This window comes from Misgurnus anguillicaudatus, chromosome 11 (genome assembly GCF_027580225.2).
Source record: "Misgurnus anguillicaudatus chromosome 11, ASM2758022v2, whole genome shotgun sequence".
Taxonomy (NCBI): Eukaryota; Metazoa; Chordata; class Actinopteri; order Cypriniformes; family Cobitidae; genus Misgurnus; species Misgurnus anguillicaudatus.
Window position 1 is genome coordinate 28,444,776 of NC_073347.2, and position 23,716 is coordinate 28,468,491.

The 23,716-nt window shown below is 34.1% G+C and overlaps 4 protein-coding genes across 5 annotated transcripts; all 4 read right to left on the reverse strand.

Moving 5' to 3' along the window:
* Positions 1-856: 856 nt before the first annotated feature.
* On the reverse strand, positions 857-6,694 carry snapc1b (small nuclear RNA activating complex, polypeptide 1b). The gene is made up of 10 exons (XM_055170623.2): positions 4,693-6,694; positions 4,385-4,544; positions 3,896-4,036; positions 2,910-3,017; positions 2,620-2,772; positions 2,504-2,548; positions 2,341-2,403; positions 1,983-2,118; positions 1,432-1,506; positions 857-1,330 (listed from the first exon to the last, which is right to left on the reverse strand). The coding sequence occupies exons 1-10, from the start codon at positions 4,821-4,823 to the stop codon at positions 1,278-1,280; spliced, it is 1,065 nt and encodes a 354-aa protein (XP_055026598.1). The 5' UTR covers positions 4,824-6,694; the 3' UTR covers positions 857-1,277.
* Positions 6,695-6,845: 151 nt separating this feature from the next.
* On the reverse strand, positions 6,846-8,362 carry LOC141368843 (interferon alpha-inducible protein 27, mitochondrial-like). Its single transcript, XM_073873640.1, has 5 exons — positions 8,319-8,362; positions 8,027-8,088; positions 7,906-7,935; positions 7,637-7,798; positions 6,846-7,118 (listed from the first exon to the last, which is right to left on the reverse strand). Exons 1-5 carry the CDS (start codon positions 8,360-8,362, stop codon positions 7,033-7,035), a joined length of 384 nt encoding a protein of 127 aa, XP_073729741.1. The 3' UTR covers positions 6,846-7,032.
* A 4,146-nt stretch (positions 8,363-12,508) lies between these two features.
* On the reverse strand, positions 12,509-13,673 carry LOC129416168 (uncharacterized). The gene is made up of 4 exons (XM_055170442.2): positions 13,635-13,673; positions 13,514-13,543; positions 13,259-13,420; positions 12,509-12,790 (listed from the first exon to the last, which is right to left on the reverse strand). The coding sequence occupies exons 1-4, from the start codon at positions 13,642-13,644 to the stop codon at positions 12,693-12,695; spliced, it is 300 nt and encodes a 99-aa protein (XP_055026417.2). The 5' UTR covers positions 13,645-13,673; the 3' UTR covers positions 12,509-12,692.
* A 4,920-nt stretch (positions 13,674-18,593) lies between these two features.
* Positions 18,594-20,588, reverse strand: LOC129415510 (interferon alpha-inducible protein 27-like protein 2A). Of its 2 annotated transcripts, XM_073873483.1 has the most exons (5): positions 20,468-20,587; positions 20,347-20,385; positions 19,549-19,710; positions 19,267-19,368; positions 18,594-19,032 (listed from the first exon to the last, which is right to left on the reverse strand). In XM_073873483.1, the coding sequence occupies exons 1-4, from the start codon at positions 20,475-20,477 to the stop codon at positions 19,277-19,279; spliced, it is 303 nt and encodes a 100-aa protein (XP_073729584.1). In that variant the 5' UTR covers positions 20,478-20,587; the 3' UTR covers positions 18,594-19,032; positions 19,267-19,276. The 2 variants fall into 2 exon arrangements, with proteins under 2 accessions (XP_073729584.1, XP_073729585.1); XM_073873484.1 differs by lacking the exon at positions 20,347-20,385 and having other exon boundaries at positions 20,468-20,588.
* Positions 20,589-23,716: the final 3,128 nt, after the last annotated feature.

Genomic DNA, 23,716 nt, shown 5'->3' on the forward strand with positions numbered 1-23,716 from the left:
ACCTCACAAAACAGGCGTAATCTGAACGACCTAATTTTTCAAATGCTTGCAGAAAATGGTTTACCAAAACAAGGTTAGGGGTTGATTTTTTTCACATTTTCTAGGTTGATAGAAGCACTGGAGACCCCATTATAGCACTTAAAACATGGAAAAAGTCAGATTTTGACCTTATGACCTTTTTAAGTCATTTAAGTCCTTTTTATATACAAAACTTACAAAAACAATACTGCTGTGTATCTTGCGACAAAACAATGGCACTGATATATGTTAAGATACGTCTGTACAAGGTGTTTTTAAATTGAGACAGCTCAAACATGCATTTTAGGTTGAGACTAGGATAAGCCCTGTCCGGGAAACCGCCCCATAAAGTGTTTATAATTAATATTAGGATTTTTTAAAGATATATAAACACATTAAATATGCATATTTTCCCCACATTTTAAAGAATGGTAAACTCTGGAACACAAACATAGAAATAGCAGAAATGTGAACATGGAAATTACGTTGTTACTAAAAAAAACTTAAAATAAAAACATTACATTTTCATTTTCTATTAAAAGAAATTTGCCACAATAATATTTTGTCTACAGTTTGTTTTATAAGCTTTAAAGCCACAGCCCTATCAAATTGACCTACCATTTCAATCCAGATTCTATTGACAGAGGAGATGATAAAAGATATTTCCCGGATAGGATTTAGATTAAGCCAGGGCTTGGTCTTAGTTTAATTAGGACATTTAAGTAGTATATACAAACATACCTTAAAAAAAATCTACACTGGTGTGCATTTTTAGACAAAACAATGACCCTGATATATTTTAAGAAACTTGGACCGAAGGCATGCAAAACACCACAAATCCTTCTTTCTTCTGTTTATGTGTTGAATTAACCAGCAAAATTACAACACAAAGTGAAATAAAAATAAAAACAAGAAAGACAGAATGTGCAAAATAGATCACACATAAACATTTTCATAAGATACCTAAAAACACATTACAATTAAAAACTTTAGTTTTACATATCAGGCAAATAGTCAATTTCTTATACATTTGATGTTGTGGCATTGTTCAATTATAACCTCTTTTATCATGCACCTTATAACAAACTGCATTGTCAAAAACATCTAAAATACTAAAAGAGAAGTAAAACCTGTACTTGTCTTGCACATGTATGATATTTGGATACCAAATATTCCTTAAAATGTTGAATACCGCAACCTTAATAAAATTTACATTCATACACATCCTCCAGTCTTGGTCTGCCCAGATCCACTGAACGCTACATGACATCACTTTCCATCTTAGGGTTCCAGTTGAATGGCTTCTTTCTTTCTGAAAAATTAAAACAAGAAGCCAGTGGTTTAGCTCTTTGATTAAATAAGCCACACTTTGATTGGTCATCATGAACAAATCCCGCCTACTAATCTGCTTACCTGCCACCGTCTCTTCTTTCACCGCACTCAAACGCCAAAGGCGTGTCGCATGTTTCAGTATCTCTCTCTCTTTTCCTGCGAAACCAGTGATCAGGGTGTTTATTTTAGATGCACAAACACAATCCATTCACTTTTAACAAGTCTGCAATGTGTAAGGTCATGTAAACACTGTAAAATCTGGCCTATAAATAAATATAAATCAAATAAATATATCAATATTTATTTATCATTAGTATTATGTGTTGCTAACTTAAAAAGGCAATACTCTCAATATTTAGATTTTTTTTGTACGCTCAGACTCCAGATATTCATATTGTTATTTATCAGCCAAATATTGCCCTGTCCTAATAACCCAAGTTTATTTATTCAGCTTTCACATGATGTATAAATCTCAATTTTTTAAAGAACCCTTATGACTGGTTTTGTGATCCCGTGTCAAATATAATAAAAATATATATTTTTAAATCTAAGAACATTACTGGGCATGTAAATGGATCCACTGGTAAACAAAGTGTAAATCTGTGAATGTTTTAAGTGTCCAGAAGCTATACCTTGAATCTTGAAGCGTGACTGTGTGCGATTTTTAAGAGATGGTTTTCTCTTTTTCTTTGAAGAGACTTTACATGTTAGATCTGCATCGGCTGACGGCACAAGCTGTGCCTGTCGGTGACGTCGGGACTTTGAGGCCTAGAAGAAAAATGTATGAAATCTCTAGAAATCAAACAAGGGGAGAGCCGAAATCCTAAACATCTTTACAGCCAGATGTGGTTGTTTCCCTTATTCCAGTTTGAAAAGCATCCGGTAATGTTACTTTTTATGACTGCTTATGGTGATGAAACTCTAACCATTTAAACAAAAACAAAAAAACGTAGACAATTTCTTAGGATGATGTGCACATGCTTTATTTACCTCCATAACCTGTCCATATGATTTAGATTTGATTGAAGCTAACAGCTGGGCTCTGCTGGAGCTCTTTGGGAAAAACACAGAGTCAGAGAACTCACACTGCATATGAAATAAGGGTACTGCAAAAGCACAAACAAAAGATACATCTATTTTAAAAACATCTTACATCTTGATTCGAAGGCCCTTCTCCAGCATCCTGGTCCTCAGATGCCTATAAAAACGCATGCAACATTAAATATGTGGGGCTAAATTAACATAGTTATGAGGCATACATAAACTTACTGAATGGTTCTTATTCTGCCAGTTGGAATAATTGAGGACGGCATTGTTTAATTTGGAGATCAGGTTCTGTTGGATAAGGATCATGTTTGGGTCAGGATCATTAAAAACTGCTTTCTTCAGGTCCTCATAATGTTCATGCACGTTCTCCAGTTCCTACAAAATACATACAAAAATATGCCCATCAACCAGTGTTTTCACTTAAAATGAAAATACAATCATATATTTGAGGTGGGTTAATCTTTATATGAACTGTGTTACTGGCCAAATTTTTGGTGGAGCGTTTTGATTACCTCTAGCACTTCTGTGGTGATGAGTTCCTGAGGTCGTGATGATGGATCAACAAACTCTTCGCAGATTTTCTTCACCTTTCCATCTTCTCTCTTCATCCGAGAAAAGAGCTGTGAATACATAAAATTATGGATAATGTGGAATTATGATCTTATAATCTTTTGATATGAATGCATATGCTTAAATGTTATAACTAATTGAAACAATATAATTGGCTTTTTTCATTACAAACCTAAAATTTAGGTCAAATAATTATGAACCCAGCCCAAATTCAGTTTAAAAAACATCCCAGAAGCATACCTCAAGAAGTTGGTTGATAAAATTGTTCTTAACATTATGTAGGATGAGTTTATGTAGAAAACAGTAAATCACAAAAAATGACTTCAGCTGCGTTTTCACAGACAGGGTTACATTTTAGTCAAAGAGTGGCTACTTTAAAAGATACAAAAAAAATATTTATTTCAAATTTTTGGGTGACAATATTATTTTCATAGTACCATTTGTGTTTTTGCAGTTTTAATGATTTTACTTTAAATTTACAAAGTTAAAGAGGAGGTAAGAACAGGTGACTTTATGGATTACAAAAAAAAGAGAATTTGCATAAACACACTGGTATATGATCAGGTCCAGTATGTTTTTGCAAACTTCTGTCACACTATTAAGGATTATGGCCAACTTTTTCCTATCAATCTACTGCTTTTACCTGTCTGGCCTACAATGGCCAGTGACTTCTTTTTTCGAGGGCGCACGATGCAAAGTTCATCAAAACATGTATGTAGCCGGTCATGTTTGTGGTTCATCATTTTAAAATATGTGTTTGCGCGTTGAGTAAACTTATAGGCACACACATGACACTCCGAACACATATTTTATACTTGCGACCCTCAGAAGAGCAGTCACCATCCGCCACTGACAATGGCTAATGTAAATCACGTTGCACTGACATGCAGTCAGTTTAGAATCATGATCACCAGGCATATGAACCTACCTTTGTTGGCATGGCTGTAAATAAAAATGCTTTTTCTGACAGAAGCTTTCTAAAGATATAAATCACATCATAATGTTGAGCGTTCATTGCATCCTGCTGGAACTGCATGACATCCTGCCAGTCCTTCAGAGCGATGCGGATCTACGAAACACAGAAAACTGCTTTCAACAATTTACAATAAAATAATTTATTAAAGAATGCAAAGTTACAATACATAGTCACTACAGAGACTGTGCATTTGAGATCAAAGAAATAATTTAGCCAAAAACTCTACTTCTTCCAAACCCACATGCTGTTATTTTCTGACTATAACACAAGATTTCTGCAGTTTTGTAGACTTTTTCATACAATCACAGCTCATAGTCAAAGTTGATGTTCATAAAGAACAAATAACAATCCCTAAAACACAGCTAAACACAGAGCAGTAAAAACCATAAACCAAAAGCCAGACAGCGAATTTTCATAGACGTAAAGGAAGTGACAACACACCTTCTCTTTTGGACTGCAGAGCTGTGCATTGAAGAGCCCATAGAGGAGATAAAGCCCCCCAGCTCTGATCTGGAAGGTGTAGGGGGGATAAAAGTATGGAGACACGACAGACAGAGCCAAACGAGCGAAGTGTCTTCTCTCTTTAGGCTCCGGTTTGCCACTGCAAAAAGAAAACGAAACAATCCCTCCTGTTATGCTTTTAAAACCATAATGTCTGACGTAGAAAGTGCACATTAAACCATCACTAGAATCTATGGGAGTGATTAAGGCTAAATAATGAAGCCACATAACACGATTCACACACTTACTTGAAGATGCTGCTAAAGTTCATGTCTCTCCAGATCGCTGAAAAGCGCTCGAACCGAACGGACTCGGTCGCCTGAAAACGACCCAGCAGCTCCTCGCAATCTGTTACTAGCGGTCCCTTGAAATTGTCCATTCTTCCCCCTTACTCCAGATCACGCACACTTAATTGTTTAAAATATATTGTCATAAAATCATTTTAAAACTGCGCCTCATCTATGTTCCTGCTTTGGAGAGTGTGTTTTATTTTAATCACATTCACTCGGACTCTGGTTGCTTAAGGTATTAAACTCTATTACCGCCACCTAGTGTTTCGGCTGAATGAGAAAGCTTATTTTTCTTCTTCTTAGGTGTTTATTGGCGGTTGGCAAACTAACTTATAGGAGCAATACCGCCCCTGTCTGGACTGGAATGTAAATCAGGATATATATCTACAATACATTATGTATATTCTCTATTTAGTTCACATTCTTTTATAAACTTAATAATATCATCATATACCTTGTTTGTTGTTTTCCCAATAAGCCTGATAACGAAAAGTCAACTTGTTGAATGAAATGAGTGATACATTCCCAACCAATAATTGTTGAGATTTTTTTAAACTATTTCCTCCACATAATTAGACAAATTATTAAACTATTAGATTCAGGATTCAAGATTTTTTTTTAATGTAATATTTACCCTGGTACAATTAAATTATTTTGTTTTTACCTCACGAGAACATAGGGTAGAAGGGCAACGAAAATTAAATAGCAATAAAAGTAATGAAAAAAAAAACTAAGTAAAGAAATGGCAATGAAAAGTAAAAATAAAAGTACGTTTTTCAATATAAAGTAAGACGTCCAATAAAAGGAGAAATACTGAATATAGGCCTACTCAGATGTTATATTTAGATCAGAGAATGTGGCTTTAAGACAAATCATATTCAAATACAATAGTTGATGCAATTGCAAAGAAAATGTGTAAAGATGTTTAAGTAAAAAAGTAAAAAGATGTTGTAATGTGTAAATTGTCCTAACATGGTTGCAAGCGAAAGTTTCCTGCTGAGTTCTTCTCATGAGATCATGTTAAGGCAGATGTAGCAGGTTCAAGCTAATTATATTAAAATACAGGGCACAAACGGTGTCATTATGTATTATTAAAAAATTGTTATGCAAATTCTTCACTTGTCTAAGGATAATTATTATTTAAAAGTTATGTTTCAAAATGTTTAAAGAAAAAACGTTGTGAGAAAAAAAGATTGAATGTTATAGATCTGGTTTCTGATATAACTGGTTTCTGATTGAATTATATACTTAAAGGTACAGTGACACTTCAATACATGCAAACTATCAACTGGACATTTCTATAATTGGCTTTTTTATATTTTCTGTTCTAATTATTATTTCATTAAACTCACCATTGTATAGTAGGCTATTGATAAGGACATGTTTTCTTTTTCATAGAAAATATTTAGATCTTGTAAGGGATCTCAGGTTGACTGGGAGCGTTGCTAGAGTACGAATATATCGTATTGCAATATAGAGTGTTTAAGTATTAACACTAAATCAGAACTAAACAACAGATTTGTAAATGAAAAGGTTTAATTACAGTACTGACTTAAAGTTACAATTGAAATGGTTACACTATAAATGCATGAAATGGTAAATAATGCAAACAATTGACTGTTTCCAATGTATGTGAGATACCTGATAAGATAGAGAACAGAGAAAGAAAGTTTAGAAGAAAGAGATTCACACTTGAGAACTGAAATCTAGGCCTAATGGCCCGAACCTCAGAACTTAGGTGAAGAAAGAAAGGAAAGGGGAAAAGGCAAAGGCAAAAGCCAAAATGCAAAAGCCCAGAGCTCATGAAAACATTGACCTTTATCCTCTATCTCTTGACCATGTGACTAAACCTAACTTGATACATTCAAATTGACCAATCAGAAGATCACCTTTAACCCCCACTGTACTTGACCAAACCCAACATAATACTTTCAAACTGACCAATCAGAAGACCACCTTTAACCCCCACTGTTTTTAATAAACAGCTGTGACAATAGTCTCTGATCACTATCAGCACAGGGGGTTGTGACAAGTTGTGACCAAGTAATACATTCCTATATTTTTAATCTATATATTGATTACTCGTTTTTTCAAAGAAGTAGAAAAATCAGTCTGACACAAAATACATTTTATTTATTTATGCAAGTGTATAGGTCCTTAATACAACACCCAGGCATATAGTTATTGAACCTGGAGCTGCTCCTTACAAAATTCCACTTTAGAAAGGTAGGAGGCGCTATACATGGTTATGTAGTAAAAGGGGTTTACATGCAGGTCTTCATTGCGCTTTCGGTTACTTCAAATCAATATCGCAGCTGCTGTAGCCACACCACCGCCCACCGCACCGACAACAGCCTGAGCTGCTACAGGGATACCAGCAGCACCTAATGAAAAACAAAATTCAGAGCCAATCTTGAAAAGAAACATTTGAATAGCCCTGTTCCCCCGTATTAAATTTTAACAAATACAAAATCATTACAATAAAATAGAAAAATAGAATGAATAAAAATAGGCTATAAATAGAAAAAAGATCCATGCAGCCTTCAATAAAGCTAGCTTCCTAAAAGTAAGATTTTTTAATGTAGCCTAATAAATTGATAACTATCCTGGTAGTATTGTAATAATAAATTCCTTTACCGGTAAACAAAACAAACAAAATATATCCTATAAATAAAATAATAATTGTTTACAACAGCCGTACTGCAATGTGGATCGCTACCGTACCGCTATGTAACTTTAGACCCGTTTGTTATTGTAAACCAAACAGACGCTATCACAATGATGAGTCATCTGTATGTTAGCGTCGGTTCTCTTACATTAACAACAGGCGTACACTTATGACTAGGTTATAAGATTCAATAGGGTCCAGGGTCCATTTATAGCATTATGATATTTAGCTCACCTGCCGCCTGAAGAATTGCTACCAGAGATCCAGCTGCGACTCCTCCTCCGTTAGCCACAGCAGCAGCTGACATCATACCGGCGGCATAAGAACCCGCAGCAACTCCTGCTGCGGTGAAACCCACAGCCCCGAGAACCAATGGTGCTGCAGCAATTGCTCCGCCTGATAAAACAAGACAAAAAAATAAAAGTTATATTTTTAAATATAAAATTGCCTACATCTTGGCATGGCAGCCTATAAAAATATATAATTATTATTTCACTGTTTACCTGCACCTGCTACATCGGATGATATTTTTACTTTAGAGAGTAAGATAGAGAATAAAAGGTTAAACTGGTCAGTGTGTAATAAAGAAATATTAAAACTCTAGTGATGCAGTTGTTTACTTACACAATCCCATGTCGTAGTCTGCTCCCTGCTCCAGACTGGACTGCTCCCGAGTCTCGAGCCTTCTGCTAGAGAATTTATAACAATGTGGGTGTGTACTTCTCATGAAATGAAACTGAACAACATTCAGACACAAAATGTATATAAAACTACTTAAAGGGATAGGTTACCCAAACAAAAAAATCTGCTATCATTTACTCACACTCATGTTGTTTTAAACTAAATAAATTTGGAGTTAAAATATTTGTATTCAAACAAGAAACAGAAGCTCCGTTGACATAGTAGAAAAAAATACAATTTGGCATGGAAGTCAACGGTGCTCAGCTTGGTTACAAACATGGTTCATGTGTGTAAACTCCAGTAAACTTAACCAGAATGTCCTTTTAAAGGGACACTTCACTTTTTTTTTTAAATTATGCTAATTTTCCAGCTCCCCAGCTCTCATTCCGGCGTAATAATCAAGGACTTTGCTGCCATATCGAAAATCTTTGGTTATTTTTGAGCACAATGCTAAATGGTCTAAGATTCAATGGATTATGCTAAGTTATGCTAAAAGACCCAGAGATCGGCTGAATGGATTCCAAAACGGTAAAAAAATTAAACGTTAGACTCTATAGGGGAGCTGGAAAATGAGCATATTAAAAAAAGTGGTGTGTCCCTTTAAAATGGCATCATCTGTTCTGGTTGAGTTCACTGGAGTTCACACACATGAACCATGTTTGTAAACAAGCCGTTTCTGAGCACCGTTGACTTCCATGCTAGTTGTATTTTTTTCTACTATGGATGTCAATGGTGTATCTGTTTCTTGTTTGATTACAAATATTTTAACTCAAATATTTTAACTCTAAGTGCAGTGTCCCTTTAAGGTTTGCATTTTGACACGCACGCACAGCTACTCCTTCCCCTAACCTAACTCAAACCCTAAAACAGATTTCAGTTTCCTTAATGGAGTTCCTGTTGCTTCTTAATCATGTGGGGACATTTGCAAAAAACTACAATAAACAAGCTAGGAATACATTTTAGAGAAATATGTGTTGGATGGGTTAACAACAAGTGACCTTACAGTTTATTGTCTATATTTTTCTATGATGTTCTTTCTCTCACACTTATTTTTTGATGTGATCATCCATTTAAAACATTACACAATGCCATTTGTCATTCATGGGTTGTGTTTTATGTATTGTATCACTGATGTATACAGCCTGTGGGCTGTGCCTGTGGCAGACATGTGTATTGGTTAAAAAATAACAAGTGACCTTACAGTTTATTGTCTATATTTTTCTATGATGTTCTTTCTCTCACACTTATTTTTTGATGTGATCATCCATTTAAAACATTACACAATGCCATTTGTCATTCATGGGTTGTGTTTTATGTATTGTATCACTGATGTATACAGCCTGTGGGCTGTGCCTGTGGCAGACATGTGTATTGGTTAAAAAATAATTACTGTATTCAGCTTAAATGTTTTAAATGATTGGAATGAAATTATGAAACAACCTGTTTGATTGACATACAAATGCATTTTTGTGACTCATGAACTGTGAGTGTTCTAAATATATTTTCTAGGGTGTTCATTAGGCTACCCCACCCCTCAACTATTACAGTAATTTATTGTATTCACAAATGAATCATGCAGTCATTAAGAAAGTTATCAGCATAACATTATGAACATCGTTTTTAAAAAATAAGCTTTTGACTGCCCACCACTTAAACAATTTTGGAAAGATGTCACTGAATCCCTATCCTGCCTCCTGGGCTGTTGCATCCCATTATCCCCCTTACTCTACTTGGTGATCTATCAATTCTCGTTCAAGAAATAACAAACAAAAGAATGCTCCTGGTGGCCTTAACCATTGACAAGAAAACAATCTTCATGAACTGGAAATCCCCGAACACTATACACATAACACATTGAAAAATTGGTTTTAATATAATATTCCTCACCACATTACAACTATATTTCGGAACAACAACCAGATCAAACCTCATTCAGCTATTACAAATGTAACACACTCATCTCAGTTTTGCGTGACATTGTCACGTATTTCCACCATATTACGTGCCCCTGACACGACTTTCTTTTCCGTGACAGTTTCACGTATTGGTTGCTCAACTTTTTTCCTATTTTCTTACAATTGTCGCTTCGGTTTGGGGTTAGAACAACTTTCTGTTACTTAAAATGATATCCTTACCCAAACCCAACTCTAACCCTAACGTCAGGCGACGATGGTTTAAAAAGCATACATTTTTTTTTATAAACCAATACATTAAGTGACATCGTAACGCAAACAGCAAATCTAACCCCAAACCGAAGCGACAATTGTTTAAAAATAGGAAAAAAAGTTGAGTAACCAATACGTGAAACTGTCACGGAAAAGAAAGTCGTGTCAGGGGCACGTAATATGGTGGAAATACGTGACAATGTCACGCAAAACTGAGCAAAATAATGCGTGACTATTTCACGGAATTTTGTGAGATCAGGTAGCAACTATTAATACAAATATTATGGATATTCTGATCATCATCATTACTATTATTGGTATTATTATTATTATTGGTATTTTTACAAATGTTGATAACACACTCATCCTATTAATTATGTATCTACTTATTATTATTATTATTATTATTATCATCAAAAATATTATGAATTTTTTACCTTTTCATATTATTATTATTATTATTATTATTGGTTATTATTATCTATTATTGTTATTATTATTGTTATTATTATTATATTTGTAACCATTAAAATTATTATTGTTGCTATTAATGCTGATAACACACCCATATAGTGTATTTACTTATAATTCTTATTATTATAATGATTATTATTATTATTATGATTATTAATAGTAATAATAATACTATTGTAAATAACATAGAGATATTGAATAGTGTTGGGATGATATTTTATTTTGTATAAGGACGATTCAAATGAATATTATAAGACTATATACACATAATTAAAATACATCAATATAACTAAATCTATTACCCAACATATACCACCCTTGATTTTAATGCACCACATCTGTCTTTTAATGGAACACCTTAGCTTAGACATATGTACATATACAATTAGTCACTTTACCATTAATCAAAAAGAAAAGATAGAAAAAAACACAAACACTGACACAGAAGTTTTGATTGGTGTGGTATGTGTTGGGTATGTGTGCTGTTGTTGTGGTTATTATTATTGATACTGTTGCCGTTTTTACAAAATATTAATATAATCACCATCCTTTTTATAATATTATATTTGTTGTTGTCAGTGTTGTTACTATTATTACTATAAATAATAATTCTTATTTGTATTATTTATTATTATTATTAAGCTATTATTATGGGCATTAAAAATATTCCTGTAATCATAACAATCCCTAGAACTATTATTGCTATTACTACCATTGTTGTACATACTATTATTACATAATATACATATTATAATGATTATTATTGTGGAGGCTAACCTCTAAGCCTTAGCATGGATGGCATGGTGTTCTCAACGCGTAGCAGAAAGAAGTCCAGACTCTTTAGCTCTCTTTGGGTGGTGTTCCCGTTTATTATAAATATATCAAAGGAGATACCATAAAATCATTCTTTGCCCAGTGTTGATTGATAAAGTGCTGTTGTGCTGATAAATAAATTGTTGTGGCAGACTCACGGCTACGGTAAGAACCGTGTGTTCCCCACCATCCACACCTTTCTCACTAATTACCACACCTGTAGATATATCTACTTTCCAGTGACGTGCTACACCCAGTGCAATACTCCCCCTAGTGGCCAAAATAAGCAATAACTAAATTAACCAAACTAAAGGTGAATATAAATGGCTCCTACAATTATTATTACACAAATACATATTATTATCTGTTTAATTTATTATTATTATTATTATTTTGTTTTATTTTATTATTATTTTGCTCATTATCATCACTCAGTACAATACCATCATCACAACAATTATTGTTTTGTTTTTGTTGTCTGTTTTGTGTTTATTGTTCTGCTTAACTATGTATGTTTAGCACTTATAATAAAAAAGATGGGCTTGCATTCACAAAAAAAAGATTTTCTGCATTTTAATATGTGATTTCCACAAAACAAATACTAAAAAATGAGAATATAAGAAAAGCTGCTCTTTATCTGGTTTTGGTACCAAACTCTTCATATAATAACCTGTGTGACTGATGAACTTAGCCTTTGTGAGAGTTGAAACTTAAAGTGCTTCAGGCACTCTGGTAAGTATTTTTCAAGAAACAAAACTGAGACCTGAAATGAACAAACATGTCAAATATGTGCAGCATCACAACTGATAGACTCAGATGTGACAGCACACCTTCTGTTCTACTTATTTTTTCATTAAACTCATTGCAATTTTGATAAAGAGATTTTTTCTTTTACATAAAAAATATTTATATCTATACATTGTTTACTCGTTTTTTTCTTTGGACAAAGGAATAGATCACTCTGACACAAAAATCAATTTTATTTTTTTTCCTCTTTATTTAACAGGCGTAAAGCAGCCTCAATACAACACCTAGGCATATAGTTATTGAACCTGGAGCTGCCCCTTACAAAATTCCACTTCAGAAAGGTAGGAGGCGCTATACATAGTAGAGTAGTACAACTAGGGGTTCACATGTGGGCCTTCGGTTTTGATACTTCAAATCAGTAGAGCAGCTGCTGTAGCCAAAGCGCTTCCAACAGTACCGCCCACCGCACCGACAACAGCCTGAGCTGCTACAGGGATGCCAGCGGCACCTAATGAAAAACAAAATTCAGAGACAATCTTAAAAAAAAAAACAATAAAAGAGAGAAACAAAATTAATAAAACATAGAAATAAAATAAAAAAGACCACCAGCCTTCATATGACAATAAAGCTATAACTTTTTAAAATTAAGAAAGCATTTACTGGCCAGGTGATGGACAGGGCGGTGCGTCGATGTACGCATTTTTATGTAATAATTAATAATCAATAATCATTCTAGTAGTATTGTAATAATAAATTATTTTATCGGTAAACAAACAAACAAAAAATAAAAAGTGCTTACAACAGCCGTACTGCTACAATGTGGAGGATGTAAATATTATGTTACACTAAACAGACGCTATCACAATAATGAGTCGCGTCGGTTCTCTTACAATGACAACAGGCGTAAACTAATGACTAAGCTATAAGATTCAATAGGGTCTAGGGTCCATTTGTGGCATCATGGTATTAAGCTCACCTGCTGCCTGAAGGGCTGCTACGGCTCCTCCAGCTGCGACTCCTCCTCCGTTAGCCACAGCTGCAGCTGACATCATACCGGCGGCATAAGAACCCGCAGCAACTCCTGCTGCGGTGAAACCCACAGCCCCGAGAACCAATGGTGCTGCAGCAATTGCTCCGCCTGATAAAACAAGACAAAAATAAAAGTATATTTTTAAATATAAAATTGCCTTGGCATGCCTATAAAATATATAATTATTATTTCACAGTTTACCTGCACCTGCTACACCTCCAAGTATCATTACTTTAAAGAGTAAGAGAGAGAATAAAAGGTTAAACTGGTCAGTGTGGAATAAACAAATATTAAAACTCTAGTGATGCAGTTGTTTACTTACACAATCCCATCTTGAGTCGTGAGTCTGCTCCCAAGCCTTCTGCTAGAGAATTTATAGGCTAACAATGTGGGTGTGTACTTTTCATGAAATGAAACTGAACAACATTCAGACACAAAATGTAGATAAATCTACTTACCCCAATTTAGTCACACTCATGTTGTTTTAAACTAAATAACTTTAGAGTTAAAATATTTGTAATCAAACAAGAAACAGAGGCACAACTGACATCCATAGTAGAAAAAATACAATGTCTGGAAGTCAACGGTGCTCAGAAACGGCTTGGTTACAAACATGGTTCATGTGTGTGAACTTCAGTGAACTCAACCAGAACAGATGATGCCATTTTAAAGGGACACTGCAATTTTTTTAAAATGCTAATTTTGCAGCTCACACAGCTCTCATTCCGGCGTAATAATCAAGGACTTTGCTGAGATAGCATGGCTGCAGCAGTAGCAATGATATTACTAAGCACTTGAAAATAGTCCCCTTGGTAACTTTAAATATCAGGGGACTATTTTCGGCTGCTGTGTAATATCATTGCACCTGCTGCAGTCATGTTATTGTAGCAAAGTCCTTGATTATTACGCCAGAATGAGAGCTGGGTGAGCTGGAAAATTATTTAAAAAAAAATAACAGATATAGTTCCTAGCTATATCTGCCTAGAAAACAGCAACTTTTAATTTTCTGTTGGTCTTAGTATACAATGTCACTACAGAAGAGTCAAGTTTTAAATAGGAAAATATCGAAACTCTTTGGTTATTTTTTTTAGCTCGATGCTAATGGTCTAATCAGATTCAATGGATTGCTAAGCTATGCTAAAAGTGCTAGCGCCAGACCCGGAGATTGGCTGAATGGATTCCAAAACTATAAAAATCAAATGTTTAACTCTATAGGGGAGCTGGAAAATGAGCATATTTTCAAAAAAAGTGGAGTGTCCCTTTAAGGTTGGCATTTTGACACACGCAGGCACGCACCCAGCTATGCCCTTCCCCTAACTCAAACCCTAAAACAGAGTAGTTTAATAATCAGTTTCCTTAGTGGGGTCCCTGTTGCTTATTAAACATGTGGGGACATTTGCAAAAAACGAAACAAGCTAGGAATACATTTAAGATAAATATTTGTTGGATAACAAGTGACCTTTTACACTCTTAGAACGGATGTGTTAAAAACACTAAGGGGGTGTGCACACCAAAGCTTTTACGCCCGTGGCCGGCGCATGTTTTCAATTGTTTCCAATGGAAGCTCAGCTGAAGAAAGCTGGCACTCAGCTGAAAAAACAGCTGGCATTCGGCGTTGTCCAGGCATTTTCAGCTGCGTTTCAAAGTTTTGGTGTGCACAACCCCTAAATGCGTTGTCCTAGAATCCAGCCATCTCTGTGTTATTATTGAAACAACACATTTTTTGTTACTTTTAACAACTTGTGTTTTATTTTACCAAAAAATAAACACAAAATGACAAATAATGTGTTAAAATAACACATAATGCACTGTAAAAAAATTCCGTAGAAATTGCAGCTGGGTTGCCGGTAACTTACCGTAGATTTAAGTTTATGTTTTTTACTGGCAACATTTTGTTCAAAGCTAAATGAACATTAAACATTTACAAGTCTTTGTCTTTACAGAGTAAAAAAAAAAAAAAAAAAACAGCATCAAGCAAAACATTCTGGGAAACAAAATCTGAAGCAAAAAAACAGAAAAAAGTTGATGATGATATCTGGTTCCCAGAATGCTTTACATGAGGCTGTTATTGTATAGTTTTATTCTGTAAAGATAAAGACTTGTTAACATTTAAAAATTATTTAACTTTGAACAAACTCTTGCCAGTAAATAACATGAATGTAAATCTACGGTACCGGCAACCCAGCTGCAATAACATTGTAATTTCTACGGAATTTTTTTTACAGTGTGTGTTAAAAGCTTAACACAAAAAGATGTGTAAAAAATTAATAATTTTCCATGATGTTCTTTCTCTCACGCTTATTTTATTGATGTGATTATGCATTTAAAACATTACACAATGCCATTTTTCATTATGAATTTTATATATCACAGATGTATACAGCCTGTGGGCTGTGGCAGACACGTGTACTGGTTCAAAATAATTACTGTATTCAGCTTAAATGTTTGAAATGATTGGAATGAAAAATATGAAACAACCTGTTTGATTGGTAATGCCCTTTTGCCCTTTTGTGACTCAAGAACTTTGAGTGTTCTATAACCTTTTCTGGGCTGTTCTATTACAATAATTTATTGTATTCACAAATAAATCATGCAGTCATTGAGGAAGTTATCAACATGACATTATGAATGTCCTTTTAGACAAATAAGATTTTCTGTATTTTAATATGTGATTTCCACAAAACAAATACACTGTAAAAAACATATTGTGAAATTCACAGTAATTACCTTGCAGTAATTGAAAAGTAACTTACTTTAGAAAAAAGCACAGTAGGTTACTTGTCAATGGCTGCCAGTTAACTACTGTGATTTTTCCGTAAGTTACTTGTCAATGGCTGCCAGTTAACTACTGTGATTTCTTTTCCACAGTAAGTTACTTGTCAATGGGTGCCAGTTAACTACTGTGATTTTTACAGTTGTTTAAACACTACTGTAATTTCACACTGAATGCACTGTAATTCCCTGTGAACTTTATTACAGTTATTTGCTGTGCATGAACACAGTTAATTGCTGTAGATTTCACATGCATTTTTTACAGTGTACAAAACAATTTGAATATAAGAAAATCCGCTCAAAGTATTACACTTATAAACTTTTAAAAATACTGACTAATTAATAGAGATGAACAAAATACTGATAGAGACGAAGAAACTTTAATCTTAACAGTAACTGACAAATAGTGTGATGGCCATAGGTCACATTAATGAAAATTTAATCACAAACCAACAAGATACAGTCAGTTTGATGATAAAAAGTACATGTTATTTATCTAATTTAATAAATAGACATTAAAGAGATCAGCTGCATGTAAATATATGAAGAGTTTGGTTCCAAAACCAGATAACTTCTAAAAATAAAATATTGTTTTTTAATTGTGCATTCCAATTAATATAATTCAAACTGCAGCATTCATAACTAAACAATACAGCTAAGTAGCACAATACAACACAAAAAACATGATAACATCATAATAAACATGTTTTGATTTTTTTTTTTTTTAAACGAGTTCTCTTGGAAGCAAACACTTCATATAATAGCCTGTGTGATTGATGAACTTAGCCATTGTGAGAGTTGAAACTTAAAGTGCTCCAGGCACTCGGGTAAGTATTTTTCAGAGACCTGAAATGAACAAACATGTCAAATATGTGCAGCATCACAACTGATAGACTCAGTCAGTAATAGGTTATTATGAAAGAATAGGCTATATGGTAAAGTTAGTTTTATGATCAATATTAGTAAATAATAATAATTGAAATGTTATTGAGGGTGGGAAATGAATCGCTGAATATTATTTACAGGAAACTATTATTTTCATTACTGGCTCAAAGCCACAGCAGAGTTTAGCCCTTCAACCAAAACACATTAGTTTACATGGTAGTAAAAAATCTGACAAAAAGCTGCAAATCAGGTTGTCAGAGAATGACTGTGACAGCACACCTTGACCTTCCCTCTTGAGGAACAATTTATTGAAAATTCCACAGAGAACAAAAAGCCCCACTTGCCTATTTACCTTCTTAGGTAATGGAGAGCGGAGTAAGTTGTCACACTTTTCACACTGTCTATTGAGCACCATACTGCCCTACAAAGCCAAAGTGCAGTAACTACGCATTTGGTCAAAATTGAGTTAAGGGTTGAAATGGGCTTTGTGAGATCTGTGTCTTGTGACAAAGTCTCCTGGTTAAAATTTGTCCCATTTCAGAGAAACGTGTGCGCCAAAATTGCAGTAACATGTTTGACCTGCTGGTGTAAAAAACTTTAAGGGCATCTTTCACGGTTTCAGTGTTTGCGTTCCTGCACTTAGCCTTTATAGGGCAGCATACATCACAATGGTATAAAGCTCTCATACCAAATGAAAGAAGAATGTCTTGTGCACGTAAGTTGTATTTATTAAATTTTCATATCTTATCTCATTACAGAGTTGTAGACTGTTGAATAGAGCATGTTCACTTGTGACAATTTGCCCCATCCGCAGGTAAGTTGTCACACAGATTATCTAAAAAAAAGAACACAACTACTTAATTTGTGATTATTGGGTTATCTTCGTTCTGAACCCTGCTTTAGGTTAAGGATCGTTTCAAACACAGCTGAAGCAGCAAATGAAGGTTTTCAGGGTTGCTTGATAATTACAGACAGGTGTATGATCAGGGTTTCAGACACCTGACCTGGGTTTAGGAATGCACAGAGTGAAACATCAGATTATCTTATTTCTTAACCCCTGGTTAAGTACGAACAGTGTGAAACGTGAAACAAATAACCCAGGTATCCGTTAACCCGAAGTTTAGAATAACCCCAAAGTCACTGAGACAACTTGCCCCAAACTGACATGTGTGCTAATGTTGGCTAAATATAGCACGTCAGCAAAAGTGTCAAAAGACAAAATATTGTCTCCTCTATTTTCTGAAAAATAATACTTTTTTACATTCATACCTAACAAAGTTGTATTTTATAATGTAAAGTGCAATTTTTTACTTTTTAAACCAAAAATTAAGAAAATTGTGCTGACGTCAACATACTTTTACAACAGTGACACCTTTTTCTTATACATTTCTTTCTGAGAGTGTTGGAAAGGGAAAATGTAAATTATATTACACAATTTAAAATTTTGTTTTGTACTAAACATTACACATGAAAACATTTCTATTTTGCATATACTGCAGATTTTCAGTTGTCAGAGAAGTATGGCATCCCAAACATTTGTCTTTCAGGAGTTTGTTTAAAGTTTATCTTTCAGAATTACCACGACACAACAAAATTATACTTGAAAAAATACAACACTCCCAAATATGTTATATTAAGGTTTATTATTATTATGCAATTTAAAAACTGCATTCATATCCGATTCCTTGTTTTGATTCTAACATGGCTGCAGCTGAAAGTTGCCTGCTGTGCTCTCATTTAATATATTTGGAGGCTGATTGCTTAGTAATGTGTTAGAACAAATGATCGAAATAGAAAATACAGAACATGAACTATGCCATTACTAATTTATAATACAATGTATTATTAATCATTATAATGGTCATATACCTATTCTAATATTATTGTCCAGAAATGTAGAAATACAGTAATAGTGAGATCATGAAAAGCTTTATGTGTATTATTACATAAACAGGCATTGCAGGAAAGATAGGAAAGTCCATTTGCCGACAATATCTGCAATTGTCCCCACAGCAACCTCCATAGCATATGATGACTTCATATGACAGAGATTTCAGCAGCACCTATGACAAAAAATTATTTATTGTTAATTTCCTAAAAGCATCAGTTGTTTAAAACTCTTTTATCACATTTTTATAACTAAGTTAAGACATTTCACCATTAGATATCTGAAATATGTCCCTGAAAAATTAATTGTAAATGTATTAACAAATGATAAGTCAATTAAAAAGAAGTAATCAATATCTATATAAGGTAAAAAAAAACTATTCAACAGTCTGAGTGTATTAGGAATTTACCTATGACTCATTAACTGCAATAGTATGAACTCAAAGCTGCACCTGCAGCGCCCCCTAGAGTCCCTATAATAGCATTTGCTGCGGCAGGTATTCCAGCAGCACCTAAAAACAAGCAATGTGATCATTTATTAAATACAGAATCACTATAAATAAGTGCAAACATAAATAGAAATAAAATTTTAAAGATAAGCTATTTCTGAATGACTAGACAAGGGACATCTGCACACTGTTAATAAAGCAACATTTTAATCAATTAAGATCAGGCACTGAAATTTGGCTCACCTGCGGCCTGCAGAACTGCTACTGCAGATTCAGCTGCAACCCCTCCACCATTAGCAGCAGCTACAGCTGACATCAAAGAGGCGGCATAAGAACCCGCAGCAACTCCTCCTGCAGTGAACCCAACAGCCCCTAAAACAAGAGGAGCTGCAGCAACTGCTGTAACTGAGGATGAAAAGATGGCATGTTTTTATTCATTTACAGGTTCAGATGAAATGGCATTAGAAACATCTTAAAATTGTTAACAGTTGTGATGACCAATAACTTTGAAATCCTTTTTTAAATTTCAGACACGTTAATTTCTGCAAAATAAAAATAACGTAGTGCATACAATGTGACTGCAGTCAGTGCCTTCTATGAATTAATGCATGACTCATTTAAATAAATAAGGTGTGGCATAGAGAACAACCAAGTAAACAATAATTAGAATAGCATGAGCCAATAAAAGACGTACAGATGCTTCTTCGTATTCTATAAAACATGTATTAGGCCTTAAGTAATTTAGCTGTATTATCATTATAAACCACAAATCAATTGTGTGACACAAGTCATAGACACCACATTACTGCAAATTAACTTGTGATTGTGTAAAATAATTCTCCCTTGATAAGCTCTGTCTTCATTAAGTCAACATTATTCATACTGTAGCTGTATGGTCAAACATTGCAAACTTTATCTTAAATCAGCTTTTACAGTCAAGGGTTGTAAGCAATAAATGCAGCAAAATCTAAAGGTCCTAGAGTAAACATATTTTTAATATTAAAATTATATTTAAAATATTTTTTTTATTTCAGAATTTACCTGCTCCTGCACCTGTACCCACAATTGCAAGTATTGTACCTTAATAAGAAAAAATATAAGTAAAGCCAATTTTTATTGTGAGAAATAAACATTAAAACTCTACTGTTGTATTAGTACTCACATGTATCCATCTTTAGCTGAATGCACTGGAATGCTCTTCAACTGATTTGTTGTTTGAGAGTTGGACTTATAAGCTCTCTGGGAGGCCCTTGTCTGGAAATGAAACTGAAACAAATAAAAACAATGAGTTAAAATACTTAAGGAATAAAAATGTAGTTAAAAAAAGAAAAGGTTCTGTGTTTTAGACAGTGGACCAAAACTTTTTTCTTTTCCTTCTTAGTAAACTGCAGAGTTTGCTTACAGAGTTCACATACTGCCTGAATGTCAGAACTCTAAACTGAATTTGAGAAAAAGAAGAAAAGGCCCAGAGAGGGTTGAAAACAATTGAAGTAACTAACTATGGTATTTAAGTAGAAACAGGGGTCTTTAAGGTGCAGCAGTTTGTATGATCTGTCAAAATAATTAGGACCATATCATAAACTATAAATAATAACTGTGATCATGTAAATTGTGTTTGTTTGTAAAAATAAAACATCTAAATGTGTTTATTACTTATTAAAATCAAACTTATGCTATGTAAATGAAGAATGAATCAATTTGCTTTGATAAGATCTTTTGTTTACGTGCCTACAGAAAACAAAGGATCATTTTAAATTGGCGTTAAAACATCCACATTTTGTTCTGATTCTCAAACTAGAATCTAGAAAACTTGAATCTAAATTTAAATCACCAAATTTTGATACACAATTGTCGCAGACCGGGTTTAAAATGTGTGAGGTCCAGGGGTGTTAAGAGTTAAATGTTAGAAAAAGTAACACTTTAAGTAGGCTAAACTTGGTAAATGTACTATTTTGTGCATTAATTTTGTAGTTAATATATCAAACATTAGTCTTTGGCACTTCTTAAGATAAACATCTAATACATAACTGCACTATTTTGAGACACCATTTATTTCAATCGAAATCTATTTAAATATTGCTGGTATTGTATACTTTTCAAGTGCATTGAAGTACTACTGAAGAACTATATACTTTTTATTAGTATATTTGTAGTGCATATCTTTTGCAACATACTTATTTAACTGTAGTTTTAGTACATTCATCCTTTTTTTTACCTGGGATTTTATGTATTCTGTTTTAACTTTTTTGCCATTTTACACTTTAGATAAACACTCTTTCAGGGGTGGACATTGTTATTTTTAACCCATTTTTACTGTATTAAATTGCAATTTATAAATAATAAAGGGTGGATAATTTATTTACTTTCATGCAACATTGCTTATTATAAAATTATAATAATCATTTTAATAAGCAATATTAGGCTATATAAACAAGAACTTTGTTATGTGCTCCTATGAATGTTTTCAGCATGACTTTGTTAAATGCTACCTCCTAAACCGAATGAAATAACATAGCCTTCTGCATGGTCAATGTTTACACACTAAATGTTGTCTTTTAATATCACTGTCTAAATGCCTTATGTATATGCCCCATATTGTCTTTATAATGTTTAATTATGTGAAAACATTACAATCTAATATCGAAACTTATATCACAGTCTTAATGCATTTTCCCTATTTTCTACAATCACGCGAATGGAAAGTGAATATTGAAATGTTATGCAAATGACATTATGCATAGTAAAATTAGACGTTACACTCAGCCTTTCAGGGAGGAGATGAGGTGGAGATGCACGTATACATTTCTGGTGTAAACATGGTTTTATAAATCTGAAAACTTTTGTGCGTATACGCAAAATCTGCATTATCTATGCAAAGTTTTATAAATAAGGCCCCAGGGCCTTTAAATAATGGCAGGTAACTTTTTAGACTTATGGGTCGTTTATAGTTTTCTATGATGTTCTTTCTCTCACAATTACTTTTTGAGGATGTGATCTTGCAGTTAAAACATAATTTGTCATTAATGCACTGTAAAAAAACGTTGCCGCCTTAAACATTTTTGTTTAATCAATTCCAATTAACAACAAAGGATAATTTTAAAGAGCACCTATTATAAGAATCACGTTTTTAAACATCCTTTTGTGTGTAAGTGTGTATCAGTAACGATATTAGTACATACCTCAAAGAAAACGATGACGTGAGTTATCGTCTCCAACTTTCTAGGACTACAAAAAACACCCGGATTGTAGGCAACAGTTTACTTCCTGGGATTGGTGACGTAGACAAGACCAACATTATTATAGTTCAGCCCTCTCTGATTTGCTTGGGTATGCCCTCAAAAATGGGGGTGGAGAGTACCGAAGGGAAGGGAAATGGCGGAGGTTGGGAGTCCCTGTTTCGAGTGTGTTTGTAAACTCTTGTTTAATCGTTTAAAGCAACACTATGTAGTTTCTTTACCTTTAAATAATGTCTCTAAAATTATTTCAGTGATAGAACAACTTTTTACTGGACAAATTGTACTGTTGCTGCAACCTGAGCAGCCTCCTTGCTGGTACAAGCACACTCTGAAAGTGGCGGTGGAGGGTAGAGCACACAGCCCCGCCCCTCCCCCTGCCTGCAGAAGAGTGTCTGAAACCAGGCACTGTTGCGCATTTCAACCACATTGGGGAGCTGTAAGTCAATTTTACATGGAAACTACATAGTGTTGCTTTAAGCAATTAAATATCTCGAGAAGACGCTGTTTCTTGAGATGCAAGGGCAAAATAGCACTTTATGGCCTTCCACAGAGGACATCAGTGGATAGAATTTATGTTTAAACCATCCCACCTTTGTAGAACATGCACAAGGCTCATCATAATGGATGTTTTTACCAAACTTAGCAATTACACAGAATAAGAGTATTCATTGGTGTATTTTTATAGGATTTTTTTATCCCAAAATTTGACATGATATGGCTACTGCTACTGATTTACTTCTCCTTTGAGTTTTTTTTTTTTGCAGTCTGGAAAAAGACCACTCCAGATTTTTGTTGAATCTATTAGTACTGTCGATCACGCAACTACTTTTCCCATTGTAGACGCGTTTTTCACGCAATGCTAATGCTGTTGCTCAGGCTTTTTGCCACTCAGTGGGCGTAACCCAGTCACATTCGCTGAAGGTGACGTCACGTACCCTCTATAGACAGAGTGACATATTTTGTTACAGTGTGAAATCAGCAAAAACATGGGAAAACGCTGAATGGGAAAAAGCTGTTGTGTGATAGTACTAACATATTTAACAAGAATTCTGAGCTATCATTTTACAGACTGCAAAAAAACACCGAAAGGAGAAGTAAATGGATCATTTGACTGACCACAGGTGGGTTGACAAGTTGCTAGGGTTACTATCAAGTCCAACTAAATTAAATTTTTG